The 20,507-nt window shown below is 34.5% G+C and overlaps 4 protein-coding genes across 6 annotated transcripts in view; 3 read left to right on the top strand and 1 right to left on the bottom strand.

Moving 5' to 3' along the window:
* Positions 1–1,360, top strand: part of LOC134843581 (allatostatin-A receptor-like) — a 147,487-nt gene extending 146,127 nt beyond the window's left edge. Inside the window, exons 7-8 of one of the 3 annotated variants that reach the window (XM_063859723.1) lie at positions 76–260; positions 895–1,360. In XM_063859723.1, coding sequence (XP_063715793.1) covers positions 76–260; positions 895–970 — 261 coding nt within the window. In that variant the 3' untranslated portion in view covers positions 971–1,360. Of the gene's footprint in view, positions 1–75; positions 261–890 lie in introns of all 3 variants that reach the window. The other 2 variants (XM_063859721.1, XM_063859722.1) reach the window with 2 other exon arrangements.
* Positions 1–20,507, top strand: part of LOC134843582 (ankyrin repeat and SOCS box protein 8-like) — a 349,755-nt gene that overhangs the window by 155,712 nt on the left and 173,536 nt on the right. The window lies entirely within an intron of this gene.
* LOC134844538 (transient receptor potential cation channel trpm-like) lies at positions 5,294–15,588 on the bottom strand. Its single transcript, XM_063861264.1, has 4 exons — positions 14,845–15,588; positions 10,658–12,490; positions 10,043–10,338; positions 5,294–6,227 (listed from the first exon to the last, which is right to left on the bottom strand). The coding sequence occupies exons 1-4, from the start codon at positions 15,514–15,516 to the stop codon at positions 5,408–5,410; spliced, it is 3,621 nt and encodes a 1,206-aa protein (XP_063717334.1). The 5' UTR covers positions 15,517–15,588; the 3' UTR covers positions 5,294–5,407.
* LOC134844178 (soluble guanylate cyclase 88E-like) overlaps positions 17,665–20,507 on the top strand; it is a 39,192-nt gene continuing 36,349 nt past the window's right edge. The window contains exons 1-2 of the mRNA XM_063860737.1: positions 17,665–17,788; positions 18,010–18,169. Of these exons, the coding sequence (XP_063716807.1) occupies positions 18,050–18,169 (120 nt within the window). The 5' untranslated portion in view covers positions 17,665–17,788; positions 18,010–18,049. The remainder of the gene's footprint in view (positions 17,789–18,009; positions 18,170–20,507) is intronic.

The following is a 20,507-nucleotide window of genomic DNA, read 5'->3' as shown; positions in this document are numbered from 1 at the left end:
GCTAAACAATAAGTGTTTGTTTTGAATTACAAAAAAATGAGAATGTGAAATTAAATTGGTGGCGCACTAATTCAGTCGGAAACATTCCGAGATCACCTGACGAATACGATTCCTCGATCCAGACGGGCACTGGAATGGCTACTGAGAAGTGATCCAGCCCCAGTTGAGACAGTTGCTCTGGTGGAGTGTACCAACCATCATGGTACATCAGACAACAACCACTCCGGAGCAAACAGTCACAACGGCAACGGACGTCCACGGTAATTTGTTGAGTTTGGGAAACTGCGCTTAGATAGCGAACCCAGCACGCCTATTTCAATTTATGTTGAAAGTAAAGGCCTAATACCTGTCGTCGGACCAAATTAACATCCCCCAAAGCACTTTATGAGGAAGGATCTTAACTTGCTTCTAAGTGTAAATTTTCAGCCAATCAGAACGGAGCATACTACATGGAGCGTATATTACATTCTGCGCATATTACAACCGAGCATATTATAATTTAATCAGAATTAAATACTGAAGTTGAAGATCTTAACTTGGTCCATCTGGAAGGGGGGACGTTAACTTGAGCCGACTTGATTTTTGGATCCGATCATACAAAGATTTATTGGAAAGAGGGGTTGGAAAAAAATGGCGGGGAAGATTTTTACTCAATAAGGGGCGCATCTTGTTTTCATATTTTTGTCAATTTTTTCAAATCGACCACATTAAATTTTTGACTTCTCCTGGAATTCTAAAGCTTTAAAAAGATCCTTATTTGCCAAAGTGCTCTGTTGCAGAACGTTTGAAAAAGTTCAAAAGATGATGCAAGGCGTTTTTCGAAAATTGAAGGCTTCAGCATTTGTACTGACCTTTTGTGTTCTCAAGTAACTTCATTGTAAAATTTCTAGCCAGGCTTCCAATGGATGCCGTCGAAACATCAATAGCAACAGCAACAGTAACAACAACAACAACTGACGAGAGAGCGTGATCACCATCCGAATCAACCGACTCAAAAATACTTTGTTAATTTTAATTGAGTTTGATGCAAAATAAAATTAAAGAGAGCTTGAGTCCCTTTTCGATTTTTCGTCCTCCATTTTTGCAATGTGTTTTGTGTAAATTTGTCATGCGCTCCATGTCTATTTAAAAATCAAGTATGCCAGCGTTGGGTTTAAGGGAGGGTATTCAATATCCTGGTCGCTTCATAATCTTAAATGGGTTTACTGATTATTTAAACTAACATTTTGCATGTGTTAACTTGCTTTGGCAGTGCAAATACTCATACTTCGGTAAATGCTTCAGTAAATTTCAATTGGAAAACAATTTTTGTAAAAAATGCTTTTAATTTTTGTTGTTTGTTTTTCGTTTTTGTATTCAACCCTTATGTTGTACATTTCTCTCCAAAATCCAACTGAATTCAAAATTGTTAATTGTTTTTTTTTATTTAAATTTTTTTAAAAACTACTAACGCAGATATAATTAAAATTGTATCATTAGGCTATCCGAAAGTATTAAAGACGCTTTTTTCGACTTAGAAAAATATTGTGGAAAACTTGATCTTGGATTAATTTTACTCCTGAAAATTATTATGTACTTCTAATAAACAACCTTCGACAGATTTTCAACAATACTGAACGTAGTGAGCACTATTATATAGGTCTTGCTGATTTTTTTTTCAGGAAAAATCTTAAAATTTGTTCACGCTCAGTTTTGATTTTTCGCGAATTGATTTTTAATTTCTTTTTAAATATACTGCATTTCTATTGTTAAGAGGAAGGCAAACTCCTTTATCGAACAGCAAAATTGTAAAGGTCACTTCTAATCGACTTAAAAGGAAGGCAAACTCCTTTATCGAACAGCAAATTTGTAAAGGTCACTTCTAATTGTAAAGGTCACTTCTGAACGTGATCGACTTCTAATTTCGAAAATGGAAATTAACTATCAGATTTCCCAGTGAAATTAAAGTTTTACCTATTGGCCCAATTTTCTCAACAGAAAATTTTAACAGAAAATTTTTCATTATAAACTTTTCTACAAATCCAAGAATTTTCAGGCCATCTATTTATTTTTTGTTCCGAATTCAAAAGTTAAAATTTTATGAAAAAACTAGTCTGTTCTTTTCTGTTTCCTTGCGTTCAATATTCTTTTCCAACTAGTTTTCCAACTAGTTGGCTATGTTATAAGCCTCTTAAAAAATTTGATGCTCTGAATTTAAAAATGATTTTTTTCCAGTTTTTTTTTGCAATCTAAGAAGCACCAAATGGCTAGAATAATGAGTCAGTAAAAGAAAATATATCCTTGTCTACTTAAAAGGGGGTCGTAGAAAACGTTTAAAAATACTTCCAATTTAAATTTAAAGGTGGAACTTTTAATTCTAAGCCACCAAAGCGAGCAAAAAATATGTCCAAAAACTCAGCGTTTTCCTCAATACGAGATCGAAACAACAATATTTTTGATTGCAATATAACTCTTAGGTCTTACGTAGTAATTTCATCAAACACTTCTACACATTTTCATGTTAATTTTTGCACGAAAACTGTCTGCATTGTTTCTTTTTTGCCAGAAATAGCAGGATGAAAAACTTTCATGGCAATAAAAAATTGTTATCAGATTGTGAATGATCAAAATGATCAAAAGTACGTTGGCAACTAAATGGTTATAAATTAAACCATTATAACAAAACTCAACTTGAACTGTTCCTCAGGAGCACTGAATGGAGTGAGTATTCATCTATTGAGACTCAATTATGACTCCATGCTTCAATGCTGAAGACAAACAAGGCTGCTCGTATATCAGGGCAAAGACTAGAAATTACGTCAAGTGAAATTTCTTTTCAAGTTTTCGCGCAAGACAACAATACTTTTTGAATGATAGAAAAAAAATCCGTCAAAAAAACTTAAATGAAAAATCAAAACTCTTTGTCTTAAAAAACCACTCGAGCATAAATATTCCATTTCTTTCGTTACCAAAGTCGGAACGATAAATGTAACTATACTTTAGTTAATTACTTTGTATAATAATCTAGTATATCATTGGAAAACTCTAACAACGGGCGGAAGTACAGCGGACCAAACGTTATGTATTTACCATTTTGGCTTTAAATTTTGGTCAACGCAGCTTCTAAACTAATGTTTGATTGATTTAATGATTTTACGACATTTTACGAGCTGAACAGAAAAAGGCAGCGTAAATCATTTTTCTTTGAAATTTACACGACTAGGCCAATCAAACGAAAATAAATTGGCGAAATATATTGTTGAGTGGTAGCAGGAGTACAGTGCTAATTCGAATTATCCGGAGAAAATGAAAAAACAAAAAAAAACTGAAATTTAAAAGCAATTTTCTCGATTTGGGTTAATTTTAGCCAAAAAAAACAATGATAATCAGTCTTGCTTAAAATTGTAACAGAAAAAATATGGTCCGATTTGTTTTGCAAACTTCTGGTCCAAAAAATTATCCCAAAATTTGGCTTAGTTTAGTCCATCAAAAAATTCTCGAAATGTTTCTGCTCATTTACTGACAAAATTATATTGCTGCAAGCCACTTAGCCTAAAAACATTTAAAAAGCGTATAATTTTCTTCGCTTTTTATAAACATATTTATTTTTGTTTGATAGTTGAAAAATGTCTTTTCTACTAGATAAAACTCCAGTTTGTTTCAAGAAAAGCATTTTCAACCTTTTGAGCCCCTTTTAGGAGGTTACAATTTTTTTAGAGTTTGTTTGGCTACATAAGAGGCTTGTTTTGGTATACTTTTTATTTACAATCGATCATGTAGTTTTGGCGTAACTTTTCATTGACTAAATGAAGCCAAAAATTATTGTTTTTGGGATAAGTTTTTGGGATGGAATTTTGCAAAACAAATTGCGCTATAGTAATTCTGTTAAAATTTTAAGCAAGATTGAATTCTGTTGTTTGTTGTCCAAAGTCAACTCATTTGAGAAAACGCGTTTTGAAATTCACGTTTTATTCATTTTGTCACAATAAATTTAATCAGCACTGAATAGATCTGAAATTTTCTCAAAGAAAAAACATTTTTTGTATAACATTTTAAACTGTTTGTCTATTGGTCAAACCAGATGCAGATTCCACCGAGAGTTTTCTAAAACTTCGTCTGTTTGATTTGCCGCACGATCAAACAGTTTTTTTTAGCTGTTTCAGAGCACTAAATGGAACCGATTGAGATAAAATTGTCTCAATATACTTAAGCCTTTGGTAATAGAAAAATCAAATAAAGGTTTAGGACAATGGCCATAATAATTTTTTAATTTTTGTTATAAAAACTGAGTTTTAAATTAGAAGTATGGTCTCAAAAACCACTTGTATACCTTGATTAAGGTATGCAAGTGGTTTTTCGAGAGCATACTTCTAATTTAATACTAAGTAGATTTCAAAAAATTATAAGCAACTTAACTCAAATTTCTGATGATTTTTCAAAAAATGAAAGACACAAACAACCTAAATAAGGAATCCTGCGGTTTTGAGAAAATTTCAGAATTACAGCATTATGTTTTTAGCGTAAAATAAACAATGAAATTAGGCGCATCAAATTGTCTTATTTGCAACCTTGCTTTGACCAAATTCAAGTATTTTCCGGAAAAACAATGGCCTGATAACCGTTTAGAGTTTGATTTTATTCTTATATACTTACGTTAATTTAAAAGTATCTTTGGTTGAATTACACTTCTATTCGAGGTTATTTACGGGATCATACTTTGAAACCAGTACAAAAACTGATAAAAATGATTCGTAAAACAATATGAGCGGTGGTGAAGTTGTTACGTCTCTCCCTTTCAATCGAAAGGTTGGATGCTCGAAGCCCACCATGATCCATGCTCGTTGCTTGAGGGTGAGACAACATTAACCCACGCTGAAAAATGGGCAAAAAAATTGAATGTAGTTTTCAAACAGGGGCACAAGAGCGGGTTGCCATGATGAGCTGTACAGCTCGTAGTTTGGTCCTTCACGGATAGATGGTCTGAAGTAAAACCAAAGGTGGCGTGGAAACAAATAAACAAAATTTTTTTTTGAAGGGTTGGTTGGGTCCAGAAAACTATTTTGGCTTCTTTTTCTGGGCGAAAGTGTTGCTTCGCCCTCAAAAGGGAGGATGCATCATGGGGTCCTCAAAACTACCAGCGGATTCAAATCAAGCTTTTTTGTCAAAATTTTTCAAAAAAGAATTCAAATTGCCTTTTTTGGCATGTTTTTTTTTCACAAATTTGCCTGCTGCGCAGAAAGTTTGGTCAAAAAGGGGTCTTTATAAAGATAAGGTCATGATGGTCTGCCCCTGGGGATCGCAGGAAATCATCATCACTACTATAATAAAAAAAGACTTGAAATATTGTTTGCTTTTTGAGAAACTAGTGCATTCAAAATTTACAAAATCTGAGATTATGAAGATTATACTTAATTTGGTTGCTCTACTTTTATATAGGCGGACTTTCATCCTGCTTTGCAAATTTTTTTGACTTCAACTTGCTCTGGAACTTATTTGCTGCCTGTGTTGTCAAAATTGAGCTCTTAATTTGCTTCAAGTTCATCTCTTGTTCCAGATTTTCACGTCGCTTTTCTTCTAAAGTTAGTCTGCATTCTTGCAGCAGTGTAGTGCATTCTGTAATTTGGTTACTCTGATTTTTTTCTATTTTTATTAACTGTTCCAGTTTTTGTTCAGTTTTCGACTCCATATTTTGCAACTTCTTCAACGCTTTCTTAGTACAAAAATTCTCGAACTTTCGTAAATTGCGAAGTTCCGTGGAATAATGTTGTTTCTCATTTCTTTTCCGTTTACTCATTAAAAACTGGACTAATTTGAAGGTAGTTTCGAAAATTCCCAAGGGTGGGGGAATCAACGTTTTCTTTTGGTAGTCGACAAGTACCCAGAACTTTTCTGTCATCCATTCAAGTTTCGAATTTTCCTTGATTTCGTAGTAAATTGAGCCATAAACAGCGATTAGTAAATTGAGTAACAAAGCATTCACTACGAAGGAAAATACGACGATGAAAATTGTAGTGAGTTTCGCATTTCTGCCTTGGCTGACATTTTCGATGAAATGTTCTCCAAAAATCATCAGGTATGGTCTTAGAAAAATCCACTGGTATGAAGTGTAATCACCCTCGCCTACAGCGTCTATACTGAAAAGAGCCATAGCAAGGCCACTGCCAATAATTATGACTGAGAAGAATGAAGCAAACAGGATGGCTGTATGAACCAGCATCCTTCGAATCATGCACCATATGGGTCCACATCTAAAATGATACAATAATGGCACAAAACTATTGCTATAAATACAAAAATATACAATCAACAAAAATATGTAGAACATGAAAAGAAACAAGATTCAAGATTTCACGAGAGAGTTTAAGATTATATCTGACCATCTGATGGATGCTAGTTTTGATTTGATAATCAGAAAAAAAAGACGCAATGTAATTGAAATGGCTTGATTTTTTTTATTTCATCACAGAAGCCATGAAATTGTTTTCAATACAAAATTTTGAATTTCCAAATTTTTGAAACTCATTTTTGAATGTCAAATTAATTTTTAACAGACACAATTGATACGTTCTCAGACCAAACTGCAATTTTTAAGAAAAATAACATCCCGGGTCGACAAAAAATGGTTATCATACATTTTTCTTATATGAAAAAAATGCCTATTATACTCTTTCATACAATTTCATAGAGTAAAAGTATATATATGAAAATAGCCAAATAAGCATTTTTTCCATATGTATGATATTGAAATTGTATGATATACATTTTTTCCATATATGAATATTCAAAAACTTTTTGTTTCGAAATTTCGTGTTTCAACCGAAACACTAACCAAGGATTTTTTGTCATGAAAAAACCCAGAGAGTAACTGGCAGTTACCACGCAGATAAACTGCATTTGGTGGTTTTAGCCATAAAATTTACTTTCAACATTTTCACATAGAAATATACACCAAAAAAGTAACTTTTTGAAAATGGCTAGATAATTTTTAGCTTGAAAATTATGATGGATGAGAAAAAACAGACCTGTTTTTTTTACAAATTTATTTTTATTTCAGCAAATGAAACAAAAGATAATAATCGTGTTTACAAAAAAAACATTTTCATGTGATTTTTGGGTTTTTTGGGTGAGAAACTGATCCTGGACTACGTTATAAACACAAAAATGTCAAATTTTGCATGCAATTTTTTTTTCGTAAAATTTATATTTTAGCACAAAAGCAAACTTGCAGCCAAAAAAGGGATTAAAAATTTTTACCTCAAATTTTTTTTGGTCATGAAAAAAATGCATATCATACTGTTTTCATATATGAAAACTTTATGATAAGCATTTTTCTGACCGAAATTAAAATTATGTTTTTGATTGTCAATATGCCCTCTATCATAGATATACTAATGTAAATCTATTTAAAGTTACCCAGGCACGTTTTTTGGTGATTTTTGAAAATTTATTCTATGACAAAATGACTATTTTATAATTTTCATACATGAAAATTGTATGATAAGCATTTCTTATAAAAAATTTTAAATCGTTTTTTAATGACCAATAAGCTTCAAAAGAGGCAATTAGACCAAAAATGTTCATTAACAACTTTTAAACACTTTTTAAATTTTTTATGAATCTCTATGATAAGCATTTTTCCATAGACTTCATATATGAAACTGTATGATAAGCATTTTTCTTCTATGGACGTCAACCCGGGATATTAGATTTAAATAATGTTAGGCTGGTTGACACTCTTTCTGGATAAGATTTAAAATCACTCTTTGTCGTTGCTTCATTGAGGTAGTTATCCCAAAACTATGCTATTTGTTAGGCCAAATAGGTACATTTGACTGCCCTGATGCAACGACTAATTAGGCTGTTTTGTATTTGCTTCCCCGAGAATGATTTCCTCTTTTTGCAAAATTTTTGAATTTTGCCTCCAGCAAACGCTATGTCCCTCAAACAATTATCATTGTCTAGTTTCTAGTTGCCTGGATTTTTGTTCAGAAAAAAGTAGACTAAAATGAACTAATTGATAAAATCAAACAGTTATTGGTTTTGATAGGAAAACAATAACTCATTGTCCAAAACGATCGATGAATCATTGGAACAAAAAACAAAAACTAATCTGACGTTTAATAATTGTCGCAATTCCCGCAAATCTTCAACAAACTTCAATTCGTTGATAGAGTGTCTTTAACAAAAAGCGAGTTAAAAAATGACCATGCATATTAAATTTTAATAACCCAATCAAAAAAATTGCTATTTACCATCAGAAATCAGTTAATGACAATCTACAGCCCTTTTTATTAATCTTCAGAGATAAATGTCAAGCAATAATATCAATAATATGGGTGGTGTATAAGCCAGCCGAAAAATAAATCAGCTGCTATGTGAACCAGCCAAAAACTATTAACTATTATGCAATAGATATAAAGTAATTATGTAACAGTTGCAAAAATCTTGCAAACTTAGGTGGTATATAAACCAGCTGAACAAACAATCAGCCTAATAGGTAAGTTTTATAAAATAGTTGGGCACCAATCATGTAACAGTTACGAAAGTTATTCAAGTTTAATTCCACGAGGGGAGCAGTGGTGAAGTGGTTAACGTCTCCGCCTCTCAATCGAAAGGTCGGATGTACGAGGCCCACCATGATCCGTGCTCGTTGCTTGAGGGTGCCCAGCCCAGAAAAATAACCAAAAAAAAAATTGCATGTAGTTCTTAAGCAGGGGCACAACAGCGGTTCGCCGTGATGAGCTGTACAGCTCGTATGTTGGTCCTATCCCTCGTGGATAAATGATCTTAAATATTTCGTATGATTTCATTCCAATTGATATTCTAATGACGTAAGTTTTCGGCTGGTTTATAAGCTCTCTGTATGTTGTGTTGGCCTTTACTTCGGCTGGCTTACTTACACTCATAATATGCAGCAAATAAATGTCGCAATCTGAGTTTATGTCTAAACAAATTTTTTGATCAATTTTGTTCAACCATTTCTAAAAAATTTGCTGCAGATGACTACCTGGGCACAATCATTGCTGTAGATATATTAACAAGACTGCTCAAATCAGGGCAACTCCATGAATGTTCCGACTCGAATGTCCATAAACTGGTCTCGAACAATTTTGATTAATGAAATATTGACAAACTATGAACTTTAAGCTGAAAATTAAGAATTTTGATTGGAATTAGTATACCAATTAAACTGCCTCAATTAAATGTGGAACGATTTTGGGCTTTTTTCCAGTTTCCCTCCCCCTAGTAAAACAACAAAATAAAGCTGTTTGAAATTGTTCACACGGCTTTTTGCATGTAAGAATTGTTGTGAAAATTTATTCAGTTGTTCACGCTGACACGTTTCATTGCAATTTGCGACATGAAAATTCATTTTAAAAAGACTTTCATATTTTGAATTTCAGAAAAACACAACAAAAGGGGGAACTGGAAAAGAGCCCGATTTTGTGGCGCTGAGTAATTTGCCACGCGTAAATAATGCGCATTAAGCTTTCAGCATCAAAGTATCACAGCGCTCTTATAGTCACGCAAATCTACTTGAGAAAGTTTCACAGCAATCGTTAAGCCAGGATAACTAGAAGTGAACGCGAAGATCCATGGAAAGATCCCTCAAGGGAAATATTTTTGAGAATTGATCTGAATAATAAGAACAAACCACCCCGAGCATATATATTCCTGATTTGCTTCGAAAGGTAGAACAGCAAGCCAAAAATTTAGCGAGATAAAAAAAAGAATCATTCCATCAAGACGAAATATAAAATTAGGGGTTCTAAAAAAATGCAAAAAGTGGTCTTGTAGTCGCTACAATCAGAGGTCGCACACACTCAAACCCAACTCACACCACACACTCACACACACACACACACACACATACACACACACACACCATTCACACACACACACACTCACGACTGAATTATTAATTCACACACACACACACACACACACACACACACACACACACACACTCACAACTGAATTATTTAAATTGTTTCCAATGTTTTAATCTGTTTTTTTTTGTCAACACTTAAAATGTAATTACAACCTTTTTTTATAAGATTACCTGGGATTACACTGGTATAGTCTCAACAGTCTGAGCCACATAAGGAAAATGACCAAGCTGTACACGCCTTTGACCACATCAAAAGTTCCAGGCACGAAGTTAGAAATGAAGGCGAAGATGCCGAGAGAAAGGTAACTCAAGTCCACTATGTTCCATTCGGATTTGGTCCATAGTTTGACCTTGAGGTTCCAGGAAGCGTCTTCCGTCAACAGTTGTCGGAAGATCTCCAAGGCGTAGCAAAGCATGAAGCAGAACTGGATCCAGGCACCTTGATCATTTCCGACGTCTTCGATTCTCTGAAAAAGAAATAACAGCAATTTCAAAAAGTTATATTTTCTGAACAAGTGACAAAGCATTGTTTTTAAGCTTACTCAAGTTAGAAGTTCATTTCGAGGCGTTTGAGCTTCCTCATCGGAATTTTTTATCAAGCATGTTTCTTTTTTTTCTGAGGATTGCTTCCAAAAAGTTTGAGAAAAAAATTGTTTTGTAGCTTCATTGTATAAAATTATCTGTCAGATAATAACAAATTTCCTATCAACTTAACAATTTTCTCGTCAAAACATGTCAAGATTGCTTTGAGTTCTACTTTTGCTTACTACTACTTTTTTTGCTTACTATATAGATTTTGGACGAAAGAAACAGGAATAACAAGTAGGCAATCGAATGCGTCACAAATTTTGTAATCGGAGCACTCCATAATGTTTGCGCTTTAACCATAAAAAGGTCAACTTCAGTCGAATTCGTTTCGGTTTTTTCTTTCAATTCAGATTTGTCAAAATTCGTTTCATCCTCAGTGTCCAAGAAATTAAATTGATCAGCTGGCGAATCTTGGTTGGCCATACATATTGTGTTTTCAAGTCGGTCCAAATCAAGTAGTTTGTCCGAGTGAAACTCTTTATCGAGATCATGATAATTATTTGATAACTTCAAATATTTCATTCGAAACGGCAGCGCTAATGTAGACAAAATACTCCAAGAACTTCCTTGCATTCCGTTTTTCCATTGCTCGTCTATTATAAACTGCACGCTAGGCGCTGCTATGAACTGCTTCGCTTCGCAGTACCCCGCAATGTCGACTGGGGTTCGATTCCCGACCGTGTCGTCTTTTAGTTCCAGTAAATTTTGACATAGTTGCTTGTTTTCATGCCAACACTCGTTAAGAATCTCGAGCGCTATTTTGTTGTATGCACGTTCATTCTCGAGCATATTTTGTTCCAGCTCTTTAAGCTCCAGCGATAAAACGGAAGACAAGGCTTTCCAGAGCTCGGAAATAACGAGACAAAATACAAGAAGATTTTCGCTCTTTTGCCAGTAAAACTTGACTGAGTTTGGTTTGTTCGAAAAAACGGCCCAAAGCGCCAGTTCACGAAACGGGTTCTGAAAACAGGCGTTCTGCTCTGAAATACTTGTTTTGTTAGTTTTTGGATAAGAATTGTCTGAATGAGAACTCGGCTTTCTGAACGCAGCATCTCGTGGCTTGGCAGAAGTATAAAACTCGACAGCATGGTATATATCGTCAAGATTGTAACTCGTTTTGTTCGAGCCGCAAGCTCTTTTCATCAAACGCTCAAATGGTCGAAACTGTTTGATCGACTTTTGGTACAGCGCATGTAGAATACTTGGTTTTAAGAAACGCGGCATGATTAAACCGTGGTCCAGAAAAAGTTGGACAAACTCCAGTTTTTCACAATTGATCGCATCAAAAATCAGATTTCTTATTCCTTTGATTTCAAGAACTGATTCGTACGAGTCGACGATGGTCTTGACGTTGTCATCGCACTGGTTCCAACTTAAAGCTAAATTCAATTTATTTTTTCTATGTTCGGTACTCGAAAAAATAGCTTTGAGAATGGAAGTTTCCAGTTTCGAATCTTGGTAATGAAAATTCCACTGTACAACCAAAGGTCTTTTCTTGCAAATCGCGATTAGGTTTTCTAAACATACATCAACTAACTCTTTTATCTGATCATCATTTTTGAGTTCTGATGCTTTAGTTTCTCGAGAAATGAGAGTTCGAATTTGCGCTTCAAGTCTTCGTGAGTGATAATTGGTGAAGATTTTGTGTCGCTGCCAAGTTTTAGCTGAAGATTTCAGCGCTGAAGAAATGACGTCACTAATTCCGCCCGTATCCGTGCACAAAACCAGAGGCATACTTTCATCCAGCGCCATTTTAGCCCGTTGCAAAATTTCGGTTTCTCCTCCTATTAAAACATAAACAACTGGGCATTTTTGATGCAAGTGTTTTTCTAGCTCGAAACGGAATTTGTCCGACAGATTTTCAGGCTGTTTTTTGTAACTTTTTTGATCTGGATTGCCATGTGATAGAACAATTAGCTCGTCAAGAAGAGAATTCAAACATATTTGCCGTGAATTGCTGGAGGCGGCGTTGCTTTTAACTGAGTTGTAATTGAAAACTGGACCTTCGTCGGTAGATTGAATTGCACAATCCTAAAACAAGAAATATCGGACCAAGTTAACAACCCCCCCCCCCCCCAAAGCCGCTTGGGGGGAGGATGTTAACTTGGTTCTAATTAGCAATTTTCAGCCAATTATAATTGAGCATTTCACATAGAATTCATCGCGCAAATTTATTCTGAATTAAATGATTGGGGTGAAAGATCTTAACTTGGTCTTGCTGGAGGGGGAAGGAGGATGTTAATTTGATCCGAAACATCCTATGGACAAATGAAAAACAGTCCAGCCGGCCATATGGTACTAAAATAACTAGAAACACTCTGAAAAAACTGTTTGCCAGTTGCGGTTTCAAAAAAATCTGCATCAGCTATTGCAAAGCAGCAAAACCACGCAGGATAGCTTCAGTCTCTTCGTAAGCTCCCGCAATGCAAAAAAAACAGTAGCAGGTAATGTCTTGTTTTGCTAGTACAAATCAGCTTGTGTTCATTGTGTTCATTGTAATTTTTTCCCAAATTCTTTTAAATCAAAATAATATTTTCGAGACATTTTTTTGAAAACAAACAATTCAATCAAAAACTACTGATCGACGTAAAAAAAATTCATTTCAGCTTGTTACAAGCAGTTATGTTTACGCTTTAACCATTTTCAGGAATTCATTTCATAAGTATTAAAAAAACATAGGTATTCAAAAGTACTGAAAATCATTATGATCCTAAAAAAATCTTTCGACAGTTCAAAAATTGAGTTAAGAATACTTATTGACCCAGAAAATTGAAACTGATTCAAAAGTTTTGTAATAAGGGCAAGTTATACTTTTCGTACAACATTTTCGCAAACAGGTGTTTCTGCGTTTTCTAGGTAAGCTAGTTCACTGTGGATTTAAAAACTAAACAGGACTGCTCAAACAAGTCAGGGTTCGCCTGAAAATTTCAACTACTCTTTGAGGCCATTTAAAAAAAAAACTTGTTGAAAAACTGACATAAAACACTTTTTCTTCATTTTATCCATCTACACTTTTTGCAAGCTACAAAGCAAGAATTTAACGCTTCATATTATAATAGTTTAACAAAAGTGGTCAGCCTCATTTTAGTATGGACCCTGATGCGTGTTTTAAGAAGAGCAATAACGCAATTATGCAATAATGCAACAAGAATGCAACAAGAAGGCAATAAATAATAAACAAGTGTACTAAAGAATACCGCAATTAACAGATCTTCTTATTCTCTCACGAACATGAAAGACATGTGCTCCTATATCTATAGCAGTACCCACAATCGAATCTGAGAACGAAAGTTGTTTTTCAAAATCGCCAATGTGAAAACCAAATAGACAAACATGTCGACTTCAACAACATGACTTGAATCCAAATTGAAATCTCAAAAGTGATATGGAAAGATATGAACGGACAACATTACACTGTAAACAACATCTGCTAAAGGCAAAATGAGCGCGACTGCCAACGGTGCAGAAAAAAATGCACAATTGTTAAAAGAATTGAAAAGCGACCAATTCCCATCAGTTCAAAGCTAAAAGTTCTCAGCATCAACAACAACAACAACACACTACAACAGCAGCATCAACAACACCACCAACAACAACAACAACAACAACAACAACAACAACAACAACAACAACAACAACAACAACAGCAGCAGCAGCAGCAGCAGCAGCAACAACAACAACAACAACAACACCACAACAAAAGCAACATCAACAACAAGAACAAGAACAACAACAACAACAACAACAACAACAACAACAACAACAACAACAACAACAACAACAACAACAACAACAACAACAACAACAACAACAACAACAACAACAACAACAACAACAACAACAACAACAACAACAACAACAACAACAACAACAACAACAACAACAACAACAACAACAACAACAACAACAACAACAACAACAACAGCAACAACAACAACAACAACAACAACAAAACAACGTTATTTTTCCCAAATCGACCAAATTGGCCTTTTTCAATCCCTCATAAGTTTACAAGAAACAATCACGGGTATTTTTTTTCTACATTTGAGCTCCCAGCACCGATATCTTTCAGACAAATTTAGCTAAAAAAACCATAATTTGGCTGAATAAAAAAATCACCACAAGCTTAAATATTCCGACACTATCGTCGAAATTTGGAACAAAGAAATTAAATCGTTTGTTCATTTTTGTTCGCCAATAAATCATTTGACCCCATCTGACGTTTAGCTTCGATATCAAATGATTTGAGTGAAAAAAATTAACAAAAGTAATACACAATCGAACTCAAAATTCCGACAAAAAGTTTGTGGTCGGATCAATAATTACGTAACAATGAATCCTAATTATCAAATATGAGAAAAATAGTAGATCAGTTAAAGACTTACCAGCGCCCAATCTTGAATACGGCGACCTTGATCAACATCTTGCAAATCACAAACCCCAGCTAAAGTACACCTGTGTTCTCTTGAACCCACGTACTGCATCAACAACTGATCACGTAATTGTTCACACGCAAACCCGTCCACCCCTCCCCTCCCCCCGCTCGTCAAGATCAAAGAGTTGATAGAAGTTGCCGCCAAATTGAACCCGCTTTTGAAGCGAGAAGCATGCACGTCGTCTTGCATTACGACTGCTCCATCTCGACAGCCGAGAACTGAGAGAACCAATTCGGGATTCGTTGCTCGAACTTTCTCGGCAAAAGTTTTACCGGTTCCCAGGAACAATTCGATATCGTTTTCGAAACTGGATGAGTTGATTTGAAGCAGGGTAAAGTTTGTCGTTTTTGTATAATTTTTAATCTCGTCACAGAAATTAATTTGAGCGCAGAACGATCTATCAGGAGTTTTGAGGTCGTCAACTTCGTCTGACAATTTAGTCTCGGCAGTGTTTGTATTTACGACAGTGTTTGTATTTACTCTGGAAGCTTGAAAAATGATATCTTCCAAGAAATCCAATTGTTGCAAATAATTGCTAAATTTGTTTTCGTAATTCCATCCAGTTTCGCTTTCTGCTATAAGCTCAAAGTCCTGTCCAAAAATATTTTCATCAATTTTCATGTTTGGTGTTATTCATTAAAACGCACCAAAGAAATTGAAACTGAAAATTACAATAAAAAATGTACACAATTATAGAGTAAGTAACTTCAGCAAGACAAATTTTATGTACTATTTAGTCAATGAGCTGATCAAGTCGAGCTGCAGTAATTGAATTTTGAGTTAGCTACTGCATAAGTCTGCGAAAGGGCCTTTCAACTACTTTGGTTTTCGACAGCGCCGACGAATAGCTCGACTAGATTTGAGTCAGACTCTTTTTGCATATTCCACTTCGCAGGCTGAAGCTTGGGTTATTTTCGATTATCCCCTCTAACTGATGAAAATCTGCATTTTCAATTGCTCGGAAAAATGCCCTAATAGCTCGGACATCTGCAAAATTGGGTATAAAATGGCAATTCAGAACGCTTTTGAACTCAAACTTAAATAGGCTATGAGAAAACGTCAGTAAAAATAGGAAAAAGGCTAAATTAGATAAGAGTACTTTGTCTCGGCCTGCACCATATTGATAGTCACCACTTCTTAGTAGTATCGATTCAATTTTGCTATAAAAAATTTGATTTCATCTTTCCATCATTTAGATGCGGAGTGAGTTGGGTTAACCGAAAAGAAAAAAAAACCCGAAACTTGCAAAAAATTTAATTTGATTGCTTAGAAGAAGTAAATGATTTGTCCCATAGTGGATTTATGGGTACTTAAGAGTAAAATGGCGCAAAAAGAGACCCCTAACTTCCTTGCAACTCAAACACTTCACACTTTCGTAATTTTTTTCAGAGAATCAATTCGGTCATCCCAGAACAATTTGTATGAAAAAGTTAGAAAATTTATTCATACAAAACTTTTTAGCTCAAAAACTATGAAACTAGCTCATATGTGCACAAAAATTTAAACGGAGCGCAACCAAAAAATGTTTTAACAACACCGTCAAAAAGTGAGCTCAACAAACGGCAATTTTGGCAATCTGTATTTAAAATCTGCTTGCGGCCCTTAGAAATTTTCAGGTTGAAGTGGTTTACTATGTTAAAACTATGATTGAATTTCCGCTCACGCGTTAATAGCGCGTAATATATCGCGCGTTAATATAACCTCCATAATTTTACAAAAAATGATCACAGGTAAAATATCTTTTCAAATTTAAGCTCAGGACAACAATACCTTTTGAATGATATACAAAAAAATTGAGCAAAATGACTAGTTAAAAAGTAAAAAATTTTCTGAAGAAAAAACTACCCCGAGCACCAATTTTCCATCACTTTCTTCGAAAATCGCAACAACAAAAAAATGAGGCAACTGATTTGAAATTGAACATATATGAGAGATTAAAAACTTTTTCATTATTTCAAGTCAAAAACTGTCTAAATCAAATGGAACTTGCAATATAAGAAACAAACATTTTTAAATCAATTTTTGAACAAAATGACGGAGTACTTTTGCTTTTTGTTGTTCATTTTTTTAAGACCAATATCTACTTTCTACTTTAGACCAAATTCAAAATGCAAAAATAACAACATAAGACTTTAGAATCTTGCGCATGTTATAAGAAAACAATGTTTTGCGTGCTAATTATCCTAAATTGGCCCTATAAGCAATTTTTTAACCTTTTTAGTTTTACGAAAAATTGTTACACATAAAAGATTTTTCTTTCTAAATTTCTAATATTTTCTTGCGTTTTTATCCATTACACAATATCTTTCAGATGGTATAAAATTTTTTGTCAAAAACGCTTAGTCCTTAACTGATTGATTAAAAAAACACTCCAAGCATAAATATATCGCGCTGTATTCGAAAGTCGGAACAATAAACTGAATCTAGTTACAATACACATCAGAATAACCAAATGAAACAATAGTTACTTCTTTTTTTGCATCCCTTGATTGTCAACATCACAATACAAAGATCAAAAAAATATCAAGTTTCGACATCCAATGGAAAGTTTTTGTTGCAGATCGCAGATTTCAATAATGAAACACACGCAAAACAATATTAGATTTCATGATTTTTTTGTTTCATGGCAAAAACTTGATATATCCGAATTTTTCTGCATCAGTCAAAAGTGTTTTGCCAAATTTACATTCATTCGGCTGTCAATTGCTATCGTAATTTGAGTCTTTAAATTACATATTCTTAAAGATTATTTTTAAACATCAACAACAATAAAAAAACGTTTTGATTTTGTATTGCAAAAACTACAGATTCAAACCTTGAGAGTAATAGCAAAAAAAACGGTCAGAAAATTTTGATTGAAAACTCACATTGTGTCTTTGATTATTATTGATTTGTTATTATGTTACAATAGTTGATAACTCACGGAAACCACAGCAAATAAGAATGTTATAAGACCTCAAAAAAATTTGGCGATTGGTATGATTGATAACTTCCAGATTAACATTGTAGACACCTGAAAATATTTTTTTAAAATGAGTTTCAACATCAAAATGGAATATGGCAGATATATGTTTCCGAGCAGAGCTTGTCACCTACTGTAACATATGACCATAGATTGAAGTAAGTATTTGATTGAGTGGCCATTTGAGTGGTCATGTATGGCCTTCTGCTGGAGAATGTGGCCGAGGTGATTCGGATGAACTATGGGCAGTCGCAGTGGGATGAGATCAAACAGAGGGCAGAGGTCACGCAGCTACAGTTCGTCAATCATCAGGTCAGCTCACATATGTCTCATACAAAATGTTACAACATTTGTTGGTTGAATAAAAGCCATTTATCTAAGAGGGTAAAGGTCAAAAGGTCAACAAACGAGCTGTTCGCAGCTCTTTGCGGAGAATCACAGAAACCCCTTTCTTTAAAAACTGCTGTATTTTGCTTTTGAATGTTTTTTGGGCTGGGTAAAATTTTGTTGAAATTTTCTTACCCTCAAGCTGCGAACACGGATCAAAATTGTTATAACAAAATTTATGTTTGATGGTGAAACAACCTTACACAAGTCAGAAAGATCTCCAGAAAATGTATGTAGTACTGTAAAAAGGTCACAATGAAATTCCTCCGTTGAGGATGAGCAGCTCGTTTGTTGGTTCTATCTTTTGCGAAAATTTATGGTCGAAGTGCCGTTTTTTATAAACTGTTTTTTTTGTAAATCGCTAAAACGTTCTTCTAATTGTATCTTTCGTATCTTAAATTTCACCTACAAAGAGAAAAATTTACATAAGATAACCTCAGTGCTTATTAGTAACCTGGACGTGCAAAATCTAGCAAGATCGAACAAAAGAAATCTTTTGACGGCTTAACACAATTAGCTTTTTTTCTCGCAAGATTCTTGCTAAATTGAACTCTTGTGCAAAAAATAAACTTTGCAGAATAGCAAAAAGCAAATTCCTATGCAAAAAAGCAAAGTTTTGCAATATGTTTTTTTTGGAGTCAGAAAAGTAAAATTTTTTGACTATCTATGTAGTAAAAACTAGGCAGGATATTGCATTCTAATTTTTTCAGTTCAGAAGAAACAGGCACAATTTTTGCGTGGCTTTCACTCGCTCGAAAAACTCTTGCAAAATTTTTACTCCAAGTACAGTTTATTGAACCAGTTATTTTTATCTGCAAACTTTTTTGACCTTAGACACTACAAGGAAAAACCTGATAAATTTTAATTGTGGTATCAAATTAATATTATTTGATTTTTTTAGTCGTAATTTGATTGCCAAAACAAGATTAGAGAAAACTGATCCGGAAAGTGCTGTTCAAAATCAAATTTAGAAGAGATCTGATTTGAGTTAACACTTAACTATAGAGCTCAATTTTATTTTTACAGAACTCGATACCAAACTGTATCTTTTGTGAATTGTAGACGAAATTCGCAACAAATTGACAACAAAGTTGTCGCGGAATCCGCAACATTGCTGTTTTTGTTATCTGTATTGCTGTTTTGGATTCAACGGAAAAATAGCTAAAACACTGTCTAGCTCAAAATTGATCCAAAACCAGGCAATTTTGCGGAATCCGCAACCAAATTTGTGGAACCCGCCACAAAATTTGCGAAATCAGGAACAGCTTGTGGAATCGTGGTGTCGTGGAATCCGAGAATTTTAGGCGGAATTAGCAAGTTCTAGGCGAACTCCGCATGAATTCGCGTAATCCACTTACCTTTGCGGAATCCTGAACAACAAGTTGTATTCGCTCGTTGCTGAATCCGCAACAAAACTACTGTGCCGACAAAATTTACCTTACAAATATTTGTGCGCGGAACCCACTGAAAATTTGTATGTGGATTTATATTCACTTTGACCATGTTTGAAGACTCCAGGGACCTACAGACACAAAATTGTGGGCCTATCCAGTGCACAGCTTGGCCTCGTAATGTTTAAACTGGGAGCTCAATTTGAAGTAGCTCAATTGTAAAAAGCTAAATTGAAAGAAGCTCAATTCACGCAGCTAAAATTGAAAGAGTTCTTCAGTATTTTTTTTACTATTCGGCAGCTCATTTTTGCATTTTACAATTGAAGCGAGCTCAAGTTTAGATGGCTTAATTTCAGGAAACTTCAATTGAGGAAACTTAATGATTATCGCATTATTTTGTCTGAAAAATTTAAAGAACTTATTTTTGGTGGCCTTAATTTTATAGCTATGTCATCAAAAACACTTTAGCTGCAGCCAGGGCGGATCTAGGATTTTCTCGATGGGGGAGGGCGGATTTTCAAAAAATTTTTTTTTAGGTCGATCAAATTGATTTTTCGAGCTCTGCCAGAGCGCTGTTTTGCCCCTATTTTGGCAAAACCGTTTTTGGGCACTTTTTGAAAAATTTTGAAATTTTGACAAAAATATGGCGTTTTTTTTTGGCGCGCGCTCCCCCACAAAGATAGTATATATTGGCGCCAAAAGCGCTTTTAGAAAAATTTAAGGGTCGGTTGGCCAAAAATGGATTTCTGAAAAAGTATCAAAGGGGGGACCCTTTGGGTCGGCAGAAGGTCGAATCCCTGAGGGGGGGGGGGGGGGGGGGCGTCCGGGTTTCTCAGGTTGCACTCTAAGTTTGTTTTGGAAAGCTTGTATCA

This window comes from Symsagittifera roscoffensis, chromosome 4 (genome assembly GCF_963678635.1).
Source record: "Symsagittifera roscoffensis chromosome 4, txSymRosc1.1, whole genome shotgun sequence".
NCBI classification, from domain to species: Eukaryota; Metazoa; Xenacoelomorpha; order Acoela; family Convolutidae; genus Symsagittifera; species Symsagittifera roscoffensis.
This window is presented reverse-complemented; position numbering and strand designations above follow the sequence as displayed.

Excerpts from the sequence above, each read along its gene's own strand:
- LOC134844538 (XM_063861264.1), bottom strand. The coding sequence starts at position 15,516 with ATGAAAATTGATGAAAATATTTTTGGACAGGACTTTGAGCTTATAGCA. Across the intron at positions 12,491-14,844 it reads GTATTCAAGATTGGGCGCTG|GATTGTGCAATTCAATCTAC; the intron begins GTAAGTCTTTAA and ends TTCTTGTTTTAG. Across the intron at positions 10,339-10,657 it reads TTTCGTCCAAAATCTATATA|AGAATCGAAGACGTCGGAAA; the intron begins GTAAGCAAAAAA and ends TTTCTTTTTCAG.